General features: G+C 48.5%; 1 protein-coding gene across 1 annotated transcript in view; it reads left to right on the top strand.

The window, feature by feature from the left end:
• Positions 1 to 14,030, top strand: part of bcl11bb (BCL11 transcription factor B b) — a gene marked incomplete at both ends in the record, with an annotated part of 27,085 nt that extends 13,055 nt beyond the window's left edge. Inside the window, one exon of the mRNA XM_080539964.1 lies at positions 11,923 to 14,030. Within this exon, the coding sequence (XP_080396090.1) occupies positions 11,923 to 14,030 (2,108 nt within the window). The remainder of the gene's footprint in view (positions 1 to 11,922) is intronic.
• Between the last annotated feature and the right edge of the window lie 260 nt (positions 14,031 to 14,290).

Genomic DNA, 14,290 nt, shown 5'->3' with positions numbered 1-14,290 from the left:
GGCTTCTTACAGTATCTTGACAGGGGGGTAATCCTAGTTTTCTTTAGTGTGGGTACAGTATTTTCTTCTTATTATTATTGGCTATTCTGGGTGGTACTGTAAAATAAATTAGCATACAGTGTTTATGGTTTCATTTTATTTTTACAATGTGTGTTTTACCACAGAGAGACATTGAGGTCCTTTCTTTCCACACTTACTGTGAAATACAGTATTTCAAGGCCTATACAGTATCACAACAGTTTTACAAATGTTGTACATTTGTCTTTGCACATAAACATACGTTATGGTATATCCAAACCTGTTATCATTGGATTTACAGTAGTCAGATTATATCTTGGTAAAAACAATATCATAATGTCATTCACTTTAACATACCTCTGCATTTTGTGCTGTGTACTGTACAGTCCTGAGAAAAGAAAGAATCACATTTGTCTTTTTAAATGTGTGGCTTGGATGAAAGGGGGCTTGCACTGTCATGTCCGTGACAACATATGACATTAGAGTCGGGGGAATTATCTCTGCAAGGTTACGGCCCTACCACCATAACTCAACCTAAAAAAAGGCCTTCTCCTTTTCCCAGAACAGAACAGAACAGACCCAAATGAAATAAAGCACGGTGATGTTATCAGAATGATTGGTGCCAGCGGAGCCTGTCTGGGCCTGTGTGTCTATGGCGGGGCAGTGCCGGCCTGTATGTTCATCGGTATGTGTGTGTGAGTGTGTGAATGTGTGTGTGTGTGTGTGTGTGTGTATGTGTGTGTGTGCACTGAAGGCGCTGGATGGATGAAAGCCTTCTTAACCATAAGCTATGCAGGAGCCATGCCAGGGGCAGGAAATGCATCAGTGTGATAACAGCCAGGGGAGAGGAGCCATCTCAGGCTGGGCCACAGAAAACCCACAGGCGGACGCCCAGGGCCAAACCCAGCCTCATTGCTCACACCCATCACTGTGTGTGTGTGTGTGTGTGTGTGTGTGTGTGTGTGTGTGTGTGTGAGTGTGTGTGTGTGTGTGTGTGTGTTGTGTGTGTGTGTGTGTGTGTGTGTGTGTTGTGAGGGTGGGAAAGGGGGTGTTGACGCGTGTTATTTTAGTTGGCACCAACCAGTATGAGCCAAGAGACAGTTTGACACACCTAGTGTTCCAGTGTTTGTTTGAGAGGGCCGCAGACAAAGAATTTACCTGCAGACATGACCGTTGCAATGATAACATCTTCCAGCGTTCATTTATGATGTGGCTATCTAGCTAAATTAAAGTGTTAAATCAAATATTTGTGTGTGTGTGTGTGTGTGTGTGTGAAGGGGTAGCACAAGACCACCCAACTATAGAGTGTGTTAGCCTTTTTCTCTGTGATCTGTCCATCCATATCACCATGGCCAACTGAGTTGAGCAAAGCATTTGTACCCTCACACATCCCTTCCCCTAGCCCACCCTAGCGCGGACCTGCGGCATGCAAGGGAGCATGTTTTCTGATTGGGGTAGAAGGCGTGCAGTGCAGTACATACAGTATGCCCTGAGGACTGTGTTGTTGTTTTTTTTATACAGTGGGCTGTAACTGGAGGCTGGCTGGCTGGCTGGCTGGCTGGTCCAGCTGGGGATCATTACCCTGCAGAGCAAAGTTACTCTGAGCCTGGCAGGCCCAGTCAGAGAATACTGCTGCTGAACACTGCCGCATAGGGTAATTAACCCACAGAAGTGCCACCCCCCCCCCCACCGCCACATCCCCAGTCTCCCAGTCCATCAACCCAGTCTACCAGTCCACCAAATCCAGTCCCTCACTATGTCCACCAATCCCAGTCCCCCTAGTCCCCCTGCCAACAACCCCCCCCCCCCAGGGAGACCCAGACTCTTCACTGTTTTGGAGAGCTGAGCCGGTGCTTGGAGTTGATGGTGGTTGATGACACATTAGGTTGTGTATTAAGGGATAAGAGGAGGGGGGCGGGTGGGCAGCGGGGGAGTGGGGGGGGGGGGGCACGGTGAGGGGAGATGGCACTCATGGGTTGTGTAGAAATGTATTAGAAGAACAGATGATGGGGGGCATGAGGAGGGAGATGGAGGTTGTCATCCTGTTGATGATCCAGGCCATACAGAATAATTAACCTCTCACGATGACTCTGAACTGTCTCTCTCTCTGTCTCTCTCTCTGTCTCTCTCTCTCTCATCTGTGTTTTTTCTCTCTCTAGCTCCCCCCCTCTCTCTCTTTGTTTCTCTATCTGTGTTTTTTCTCTCTCTACCTCTCCCTCCCCTCTTTCTTTCTCTCAACTGCTTTCTCTCTCTTTCTTCTCTTCTCTCCATTCCCTGCATCTTCTCTTCTCTCAGCCACAAGCATGAGTGAGTGTCATCCATCACACTCCTCCTGCGCCACATGATAGACAGCCAGAGCCTGAGAGACCACAGCGCACGCACACACACACACACACACACACACAGACACACATGCACACACATACAAACACACACACACACACACACGGCACCGGGACCATTTGAGAGGCGATGAGTCAGGCACACAGAAATGCCACAGAAAGCTTTTGGAGCTCAGGCTTTTTTTTCCCGACGCTCCAGAGGCAGAGCCAAGAGTCGTAGCTCTTACTGACAGAGAGGTCTTTCCAGTTATTTTTCACAGCTTGTCCCCTGTGCCCTGAGTGGCCTCGGAGCAGAACGCTCCCATAGTTTGGTACATGAGAGGCTCGCTGTGTTACTGCGTTGCTGGGCTAATGCAGGAGATACCCGATAGGTTTATCGTTCCATTTACTCAGTTGACCCGCATCACATGAGACATGAGGGTCAGGGCAGAGTCTCCAGATACCTCATACAGGTGTTGTTTGTGTGTGTGTGTGTGTGCATGGGACAGAAGGGTTTTGAGTGTGTGTGTGTATGTGTGTGTATGTGCGCATTTGTGTGTGCATTTGTGTGTGTGTGTGTGTGTGTGTGTGTGTGTGTGTGTGTGTGTGTGCACTGTATTGCATCCCACACACACAGTTTCAGCAGAGCTGTCCCTTTAAAGGGCTTCTCTCTGGCTGTCAAGGCTTTCACCAGGCTTTGCTCAGATTGGCTGCAGATGCGCTCACGCGCACACATAGACACACACGCACACACATGCACACACGCACGTGCACGCGCATGCACGCACGCACACCCATACACCCACACACACCCACACACACACACGCACGCACGCACGCACGCACGCACGCACGCACGCACACACACACACACACACACACACACACACACACACACACACACACACACACACACACACACATGTGAGTGGTTAGTGGCAGGCTGGGCCTGCTTTCAGTTAGGCTGGAGCCAGTCACACTGTGTGAGCGCCTTGCCCCCTGCCTGCTACTGCCACCCTCCACAGTGGCTCAGCTCGTCTCCGCTCTTCCTCTGAGGTAAGACATACTTTAGGCCAACAATCAAGGCTACAACACACGTAAACACAGCCTCGTTGTCCCGCCTCGCTCCGATTTCTCTGGCCATTCATGCAGTCAGTCATCCAGGCGCTGCTAACGCTAGCAGAGAGTGGGTCGATCTAAAAGTTAGGAATTGGTTAGGGTAAGGTGAAGGGATTAGGGTTAAGGTTAGGGTTAGGTTAAGGCGAAGGGGTTAGGGTTAAGGTTAGGGTCAGGGTTAAGTGTTGAAACATTGCTATTGTGTTGTGGCCATGAATCATGGCATTCACTGTCTCTTCAATGTCTTGGTTAATTGCATGCTGTTCAGTAGGCATTCCCAGTAGGCCACCTAGTATTCACCGCCGGGCAAGAACAAAAGTCTGTAAACATCATAACTGTCCAGGACCAATGTTTCACGTTTCTGACTGCTGCCCATATTCTTGCTCAACTCACTGATCTGGCCTGCATGGGCTCTTAGCTTAGATGTTGCGTGAGTGTGCCTCTGTTTGGACAGGAAAAGGCCATATGTGACAGGGTTTCATTAAAAGGTCCGCATCTCGATAATTGTGAAAGCTCGCAATCGAGCAAAACAAGTCTTGTTGTGTTTTTTTTTTTTTCCGGTTTTTGGCATAGGATGAAAATTGAAGCGATGAAGAACCCACTCGATATCATATCCAACAGTTTTACATTCACTAAATACCTACATTTAGTTAGCAAAGTCGGGTGGGGGGTATTAGTGTGGCAGTGTGTGTAGCCACGCCCACCCCAGCTGTATGTAAGTAGCCATCTGCGTGTGGATCTGTTTACAGATTTACAAGATGGATGCTGAAGCTAATGCTATCAACATAATTTCAAAAGCAGGCAGAAATATCGACAGTGGGCAATTAATGAACTCCTTCATATTGGACTATACATAACGGGAACTCCGAACTCCGAATCTGACGAAGAAGACAACGGAATTTCAGACATTGATCTCAACATCAGTTCACTATTCATGGGACAGTCGTCGACAGACAGACCGTCTGCTGTGTTCTTGGGTAAGTTTTAGTGAGTTACATGTGTTGTTTACTAGGATTTTGTATTGTTTACTTAGGATAGCCAAACAGTTATTTGTTGTTTTGTGAGTAAGGTAGATAGCGCCGTTGTTAGCATCAGTTATTAAACCACTGAAACTGCTCACCACAATTATGCCACCCCTCTACAAAACTGTAGGAGATGGTGGGAGGAAGAAATACATTGTCAAAGATAAAACATAATGAAGAAATACATTTGTTGCAGACCTACTAAACATGCAACATACGGCACAGTATGTTTCATGCACCATTTTAGTGTGTGTGTGTGTACCAGCTAGCCAAACAAGTGTTAGCTTGTTAGCTAGCTAGCTAGCTAGCTAGCTTTGTTTGAGATATAATAGATTATAGAAAAAGTCAATGCTTTTGTAATGAAAGGTAATGTTGTGTGGAATCAAAAATAATGATTAATTAATTGATATGTAGATTTGCTGTAGAATCATACCGTGAATTGAAATGATTTCACTAGCCTACTTCTGTAATACAGTACACTGAGAGTCTATGGAAAACCTACACTAGAGAAGTGTCCACACCTCTGACCTGAAATTTGTGTTACAGAATGACGAGGTGAGAGGTTCTGAGAGATGACACCTTGATGCGTCACCAGCACTTCAGGTATTTGTCATTGTCATTGTATAAGCAATTCTATTTTATGAAGATAGTAGTAGGCTATTTTGTAAAAGTGGTGTTGGTAACAGTGGGCAATCATTTTAAATGTACTGTCTTCTTTTTTTATTACAGCTTTGATGCCCAGATGGGATGGGAAGGAACTACACCGAAGTGCCACTAGATGCTTTATGAACTATAATGATAAATGCATACACACGGACACATTATACATTTTCACCATTCTATTATTGTATTGCTCAATTGTATCTTGCCTAATTTTTTCCATTGCCATGAATTTTACTCTCTTGTACTTGTAATGGGACGTAATAAAAATGTGGCACACATGGCAATAAAAAATCATGAATCTTGAATTATTATTATTATTATTATTATTATTATTATTTAGCTATTTAAACGTGTCAGCCCTGCAATTTTGCTTCCTGAGGGTTAGCTGACAACCCCACTGACAGATGACAGGTAGATAATGACAGGTAGTGTAATGGGGGAGTGGTTGTCTTGAGGGAGTGATTAGGGTGGAGTTAACCAGCTATTCTTCCCACCCATTACCTCTGTGAAAAACGTCTCTGAAGACTTTGAGGCTGGATATCTCAGTACGGTGGTTCAGGGGGTATCACCATTAAAATATCCATTACTTCTTCAACTTGTTTCAGATTTCAATGTATGACACATCATTTTAAAGCTTACCCTTTCATAATCTGGAAAAAACAGAAAAATGTTTTTGCCCTACTTGCGGACTTTTTAACCATGCCCTGTCACTGGTGTCTCTACCATAGGCTCTTCCCAACTCCTCTCCTAACAGAATCATGGGGATAGGTATGGCGCTTTTCCCCGGGCTGGCCCGGTTTATTATCCTTTTTCCACTGCCAAAAGTACCCGTGCCATATCTGGTACCCGTGCCGAACAAGAACTAAAATAGTTCTTGTTCGGGATGGGTAGCGAAAGGTACCTTTTTGCCAGGCTGCGTGTGACGTGTGACGCTGCACACCGTTGATTGGTCAATGGAAATCGTCATCCCATGTTCATAGATTTCTTCGCTAACCACCATCTTTAAATACCACAACAGATTTCGCTCTCGGAAAATGTCACTTACTGTTTCTGTAATAACTTATTAATAAAGATTAGAAAAATGATGCTAACCATCGTATTATCTTAGTTTAATGTCATTTCAATGCATCATAGAACTTTTATTTACAACAAGCATAACAAAATGTTCCTCAGTCCAGCGGCAGTCAAATGCCGGTAGATTCGCGTCTTGCTCCCTCATCTCGCTTTCCCCCCCGTTGATGTATTAAACAATCTAAGCAATCTAATCAGAGCAGTTGTTATTATGTAATATTATTGATGGATGTGCCATTTTTGATGGAGAGCAGTGAGCGGATGACTTGATGTGAGCATGTATTTGACTAATGCCGATAGATTCGCGTCTTGCTCCGAAACCGGAGCTGGCAGCGCAGACAGGATTTTACAGCGTTCCTTCAAACTATCGTAATTCATGAACTATATGCCCAATCAAAAAATTCAAACAGTTTCTGAAAGCAGAGAAGTTGCACTTTTTGAACAGTTTAACTTTTTTAGGCTTATTACGGTAGTTCACCAACAAAAAAAAGCACAGTGCTCAACGTGTCAGGAGAAATAAAAATAGAATCGTGTCGGCATTTCATGTCGGCATTTCCCTGGTTGCGAGATCTAAACTAGTCTACTAGAACTGAAAGCGGCAAGTAACAGGCACTTAACGTTACATGTTGTAAGGCTGATCTGTGCACGACAGTGCTGCATTTTGACATAATTCTTATCGCATTTCCCCCGCTGATCTGTATAGCGGGGGGGAATCTTATGACACGTAACTCCTCCTACAGTCCCGGGTCGTTCCTGTATAGTGGAAAACGTCTCGTACCCAGAACTGTTCAAAAGCGTGCTGAGGCGAGCCGTGCCAAGCCGTGCCAAGCCGGTCAATGGAAAAGCGCCAGTAGTTAGGTAGAATCTAAATAGACAACAGACAGACAGATAGATAGACAGATGGACAGAGAGACAGACAGACAGACAGATAGGTAGATAGATAGATAGATAGATGATTAAATACATCCCAAGCAGTGTCAGTTGAATCTAGGTCAGGGGACCAAAACCTGTTCTTAGCAGCATACTGTATTTGCATGCAAAGACACACACAGCAGAACCTAGAAATTCCGTTTAGATTTGTGTGTTCCATGCTATCCTGTATGTGTGACAACACAGTGCAGCCTGCAGCCTGCAGCCTGCTCCCTCATGCCTTGGCCTGCTTTTGGCTCACACACACACACACACACACACACACACACATACACACACAAACACGTGCGCACACACGCATATATGCACGCACACACACACGTACACACACACACACACCTGATCTGCATGGCCCTGTGGCTCCTGATTAGCCCCCATCATCACAAACAAGCCACCAGAGCGGGGGAGTGGAGAAGAGGGGGAGTGCAGAGGGGAGGAGAGGGGAGTAGGGGCGAGGTGAGGAGGCAGGGGCCCCTGGGACCCCTAGATCACAACCATGCTAATGAGGGTCTGCTTTAACTGTACCAGAGGTGTCAGCCTACCCCTGACAGGTGTACCCAGGATGGGAGGGTGTGTGTGTGTGTGTGTGTGTGTGTATGTGTGTGTGTGTGTGTGTGTCTTCTGTGTCTGTGAGTGTGTGTTGGTCCCGGTGGCTTGCCTGGAGGCGGCTTTGTTCTATATGCAAATCTGTCACTGCAGCATCATGTCACTCTAGGTGGAATGTTGAGCGAGCATGGTGAACCTGAACTTCAGGAATTCTGCAGCGGAGACACACACACGCACACACACACAGACACAGACACAGACACAGACACAGACACACACACACACACACACACACACACACACACACACACAGACACAGACACAGACACAGACACAGACACAGACACACACACACACACACACACACACACACACACATATACACACACACTCACACACACACACACACACACACGCATACACACACACACACACACACACACACACACACACTTACACACACCTCTAACACACGACACACACTGTGGTGTCCTGCCCCTCCATGGCTTTTGACACTTACAGACACTCTGGTATTGTAACCCTGCTCTGTGTTGTCTGTCCCTTGGGTGAGCACAGGCAGGCGATATCTTCTCAGACGAGAGCTAGGTGACAACACGAAACGTATGTTTTCTCAACGTGTGAATCCCCTGCTTTCACTACACTCCCCCCCCCCCCCCCCCCACCCAGCCATCTTGTTCAGTATCGAGGACCAGATGTGTTCATTCAATGCCACGGCTCTCCGTGCTGGCTGGCATTTTGTTTGTACTTTTTTTAAGGCAAATAATTGCTATATAAAGCAGTCTGGAAAGAATGAAACAGACGTTGAGCTTAGATCTGGGTCCCTAAAGGATATCTAATTGGCCCAGCGGTTTAGTAAAGCCAACCCCAGGAGGGAGGGGACTTTTATTATTGGCCCACCTCTACAATATGCATGTGCCAATAGCTTTAATAACTTCCTGTCCATTTCCTGGCCCATCCCCCATCAATGGAGTAGAAATAAATCCCACCCGCCCCCCCACCCCCCGCGCTCCGAGACACCGATCAAAGGTCAATTTAGTGTTTTTCCATTGTTAACATTTGGGGAAATGTGAGATGATCTGAGATCTGTGTCTCTTCCAAGCAACGTCTGACTGCAGTCGACAGAAGTCAACAGTTTTAGCGGCGGAGCGCCACACTGTACATTAGCTTCACTTACACAGCCTGCAATATAACCATGTAATCTCCGCGACTCAATTTAGCTATTTAACCTCTCACCCAGCCATATTTACTGAAGTGTGAGATGGGGGAGGGGGGGGGGGGGGGGAGGGGAAGAAAATTAGGCCATTAGATCTCGGAGCTGAATTCACAGAGACGAAAGCGTAACTTGTAACTGGTAGTTGACCTTGGCGGGGCAGCGGTGGAGGGGTTGTAGCGTATGTGTGGACGACGGTAATTACTGCAAATTGAATCATAGCACGAGCCGTGATGATTCCTTAATGAAGGCTTTTATTGGCTGGAGCACTACATAGAGACATTGCTCATGCTCTCTTCCTGCATTCAGTGTGTGTGTGTGTGTGTGTGTGTGTGTGTGTGTGTGTGTGTGTGTGTGTGTGTCTGTGTCTGTGTGTTCTGTCTGTGTGTTGCAAGTCTGTGGCTGTGTGCGTGTGTGTGTGTGTGTGTGTGTGTGTGTGTGTGTGTGTGTGTGTCCGTCCTGCTCCTTGGGGCTCTATCACATGTAGATCTGTGTTTTCCTGATAGAAAATCCTGATGGGTGATTTCACACCATCACACCATGCAAGCTGTCATTACACCACGTCTGCCCCTGATTGGCTCATTTGCATACTTCTCCCTCTCAGATGTTCCTGGTGTGTGTGTTTTTTTCTTCCCTCCTGCTTGTTTGGGAAGTTGATGAAATTTGTCTTTGGCCGTCATTAGGCAGCCATCAGCTGCCAGTCTATTAGCTGACACGCTCCTTTAACAGCATATGGCACTCTGTGTAAGATGTGACAAGATTCAAATTTGCAGGGGGGATTTGGCTTGATTAGTTAGCCGCACACACACACACACACACTCTCACACACACACACACACACACACACACACACACACACACACACACACACACACACACACACACACACACACACACACACACATATGCAAATACATAGATACTAAACATAGACATGCACACATTTATGAACACATAAATAAATAAATAAATACACACACCAATAAACACACAAGCACATATCTCTTCATCCCACTGTGCCCCCCCCCCCCCCCCCTCCAAATAACTATCATTTCCAATAATAATCATTTGTGAAAAAAAGAGGATCATATTCCCCAGGTCCCCAGTGGTGTGTAAACAGCCTGTATCTGTCTGGTCCCTAAAACCTCTCCACCTCTCACTTTACACTCCTCTTTCCCTCCCCTCTTTTCCCTCTCTCCCTCTCTTCCCGCTGTCCAAACTGTAAGCTGTCCAGCTCTCCCCAGCCAAACGTCCGTGTGAAGCCCAGCCAAACTAAACACGGGCATGCAGCCCACAACCCACCACACACACGCACACGCAGACACACACACACACACACACACACACACACACACACACACACACACACACTGTTGGCTCCTAAAGTCTTCACTTCTAACAGAAAAAAACAGACAATATCAGCAAATGAGCTCCTCATTAACACTGACCCTCCCTCCCCTGGGCCCCCTCCAACCAATCACAGAGCCAAGTGTGCATGCGTCGCCAGGGTTACTCTCCACAGTGTGTGTGTGTGTGTGTGTGTGTGTGTGTGTGTGTGCGCACGTGTGTTCATGTGTACATGTGAGTGGATATGTGTGTGCTACGTTCAACAAAAGCTGGATGACTCAAAGGATGCCACTGCCACTGTCACTCCAGGGTGTGTGTATTTGTGTATGTGTGTGTGTGTGTGTGTGTGTGTTTGTGTGTGTTCCACAAAAGCTGGATGATCACAACAGTTTTTGCAGCTAAAGGTTTTCCCGGGTCGGTCCGGCAGACCACCTTACTGCCGAGGCTCCGGTGGCCACAGATGATAAAGTGGATACAGATGCGCTGGTGAGCAGACGCAGGCCTATAGAAATGCAACATGACCTCCCCACATTAGCCTGCGTCGCATAAACGGCCAAATCAAGGCTTTATGACTCACAGGCGGGCCATGCCACAGTGACTGATTCATTTGGTATTATTAAGTTTCACAATTTAAAGGGACAATTTGTCAGAGATGGTGTGTGTGTCTGTGTGTGTGTGTGTGTGTGTGTGTGTCTGTGTGTGTGTGTGTGTAATGTGTAACCACATTATTAACTGTTACTACACCTGTGACGTAGAAGCTGTTTAATGTGGCCGCTGTGTTGAGATGAGAGGAATTTCTATTTTACATATTTCTTCAACCTTTCATTCTTTCTCTCTCCCTCTCTTTGTCTCTCTCTCTGACATCCTCACCCTTCACCCCCCCCCCCCCCCCCCTATATCCTTTACTCCGATTGCCCTGTTTCCCCATGGCTGCCTCTCTCATATCTCCATATGGAAATGGAAACGCAGAGCTGATGGGATGGAGCTGTATATTAAAGCACAGCTGACATTAGAATTAGCATAATGTGTTGTGGCCTTAGGGCTGTACCTGCCATCTGCATTAGCCTGCAGTGTGCACGCACGCACACACATACACACACACACACACACACACACACACGCACGCATGCACACACGCACAGACACACACACACACACACACACACACACACCCTGCCCCCAGGGAGCCTCAGCGCCAACGCTAACCTCGTATAGCTCATATAGCTTTCTGAGGAGGAGACAGAGACTCTCACACAGGCCATTAGAGAACACAAGGCACTATGATGAAGTGAACACACGATTTAGTGAACACACATGATGAAGCCGTTCAATACCAGCACACATCGCCAATCAATTTGTGTCGGTGTTGGTTGTCGTGAATACAGCTTACAGATATGTGGGATGTTTTTAGATGCTGGAGTTATGTAAAAATACGGAAATTAATGTTGTTATATGTTACTCTTACTGTGAGCCGTGAACCTAACAAATTATGATTAATTTCAGTAAATCATGTAATTCATGCAATTTTTTCATATATATATATATTTATTTATTATTGTTATTATTATACATATTTAGCAACATATTGTAAAGATCAAGTTGGCTTTATAGTTATTAACAAGTCTACAATCTCTATCTCCCCCACCCTCTCTCCCAGGTAAAGATGAGCCGTCTAGCTACATCTGTACCACGTGTAAGCAGACCTTCACCAGCGCCTGGTTCCTCCTTCAGCACGCCCAACACACACATGGCATCCGCATTTACCTGGACACACACCCCTCCAACTACTCTCTCACCCCCCGCATGGCCCTGCCGCCCCCCCTGGGAGCCGACTCCCTGCCACGCTCCCCCATGCCCACCTTCCTGGGAGACAGCTCCAACCCCTTCCACCTCCTCCGCATGGCAGCCCCCCTCCTGAGGGAGCACCACCCTCACTCACACCCACACCCACACCCACACCCACACCCACACCCACACCCACACCCACACCAACACCAACACCCGGGGTACCTGGAGACACGCCTGCCTGCCACGCCACCCTTCATCAGCCCCCTGCCGCCACCCAGACACCCCCTGGACCGCCTGGGGCCCGAGGAGATGGGGCTGCTGTCCCAACACTCCAGTGCCTTTGAGAGGGTGATGCGGCTGACCCCCATGGACCCCCCCTCCATGGACTTCTCCCGCCGCTTGAGGGAGCTGGCTGGAAACACCACCAACAACGGGGGTCCCACACCTCCGCTCTCGCCCACCCGCATGCCCTCCATGCACCGCCTGCTCAGCCCCACGCTCTTCCAGCCAGGCTCTAAGCCCCCGCCTTTCCTCAGCTTCCCCCCGCAACCCCCCACCCCACAGGGGGGCACCAACACCCCTCCCCAGGCCCAAAGCCAAGCCCAGGCCCTGGCTAAGTCCAAGTCCTGTGAGTTCTGTGGGAAGACCTTCAAGTTCCAGAGTAACCTGATCGTCCATAGACGCAGCCACACAGGGGAGAGGCCCTACAAGTGCCACCTGTGTGACCACGCTTGCTCCCAGGCCAGCAAGCTGAAGAGACATATGAAGACCCACATGCACAAGTCTGGATCTATGGGCAGCTCCCCAGAACAGGGGAACCGGGAGGGAGGAGAGGGGGAGGAGAAGAGCCGAGATGAGGACGGCAGGGGGATTGGGATTGACAACGAGGAGGAGGAGGAAGAGGAAGAGGAAGAGGAAGAGGAGGAGGAAGAAGATGAGGAGGAGCTGAGGAATGGAAGTAGGCCTGAGTCCAATCTGAGCGAGGACTCTCAGTGTGGCCGTCCCTTGGAGAACGGAACCAGGCCGTCCCCAGAGGAGAAGCATCACAGCGGGGACAGAGTGGCAGAGAGTGGAGGGGTGAGCATCATGCACCCACACAACAACCTGGACAATCATCTGAGACTTGCCCCCAACAAGAGGAGCCTAGAGAGGCAGCCTAACGGTGGCGGCGAGGAAGGGGAACGAAACCCAGGGAGGGGGGAGAGGGAGACGGACCGGGACAGACAGAGGGACAGAGATCAAGAGAACAGGCCCATACTGAATGGCAGGATCAGCGGCTCAGAGGACTTCACAGGCCTGTTCCACCGCCGGCCCACCCCCATCACCAGCCCCAGCCCGTCCAACAAGAGGATCAAGGTGGAGAAGGAGCTGGAGCTTCCCCCTAACCCCCTCATCTCCGCTGAGAACGTCTACTCCCAGCTACTGGCCGGCTACGCCGCCTCCCGGCACTTCATCAGAGAGCCCTTCCTAGGCTTCTCCGATGCCCGCCAGTCGCCCTTCGGCACCTCCTCTGAGCACTCTTCCTCGGAGACAGGCAGCCTGCGCTTCTCCACCCCACCGGGAGAGCTGTTAGGGGAGGGAGGGGGCGCTTCGGGCCGTAGTGGCAGCAGCACGCCTCACCTCCTACGGGGTCCTGGGCCTGGGAGACCTCCTAGCTCTAAGGATAGCCGGCGCAGCGACACGTGCGAGTACTGTGGGAAGATCTTCAAGAACTGCAGCAACCTGACGGTGCACCGGCGCAGCCACACAGGTGAGCGTCCCTACAAGTGCGACCTCTGCAGTTACGCCTGTGCCCAGAGCTCCAAGCTCACGCGCCACATGAAGACCCACGGGCAGTTTGGGAAGGAGGTGTACCGCTGTGACATCTGCCACATGCCCTTCAGTGTCTACAGCACTCTAGAGAAACACATGAAGAAGTGGCACGGCGAGTCTTTGATGGCCAGCGAGGTGAAACTAGAGGAGGCAGACAGAGGTTGATAAGCCAGGTGACTATATACAGTAGAGACAAATAACCCAATAACCACTTCTTCTTCATTCAATATGGGGCTTGGCTGGATATTTTCTCTCTTTCTTGAATATTTTTTGGGACAATTTGATGTAATTCTTTTTCTTTGTCACAGAAACTGCCACCTGAGAAACATAAACAAAGGGAAACATTAATGAGAAGTCCTCTGGAATTCGTCTCATTTGGCGTTTCCTGGCATCAGTCTTAGGATTTTATCATTTACGAATCCATG

Source organism: Nansenia antarctica, assembly GCF_963989245.1.
Source record: "Nansenia antarctica genome assembly, chromosome: 1".
NCBI lineage: Eukaryota > Metazoa > Chordata > Actinopteri > Argentiniformes > Microstomatidae > Nansenia > Nansenia antarctica.
This window is presented reverse-complemented; position numbering and strand designations above follow the sequence as displayed.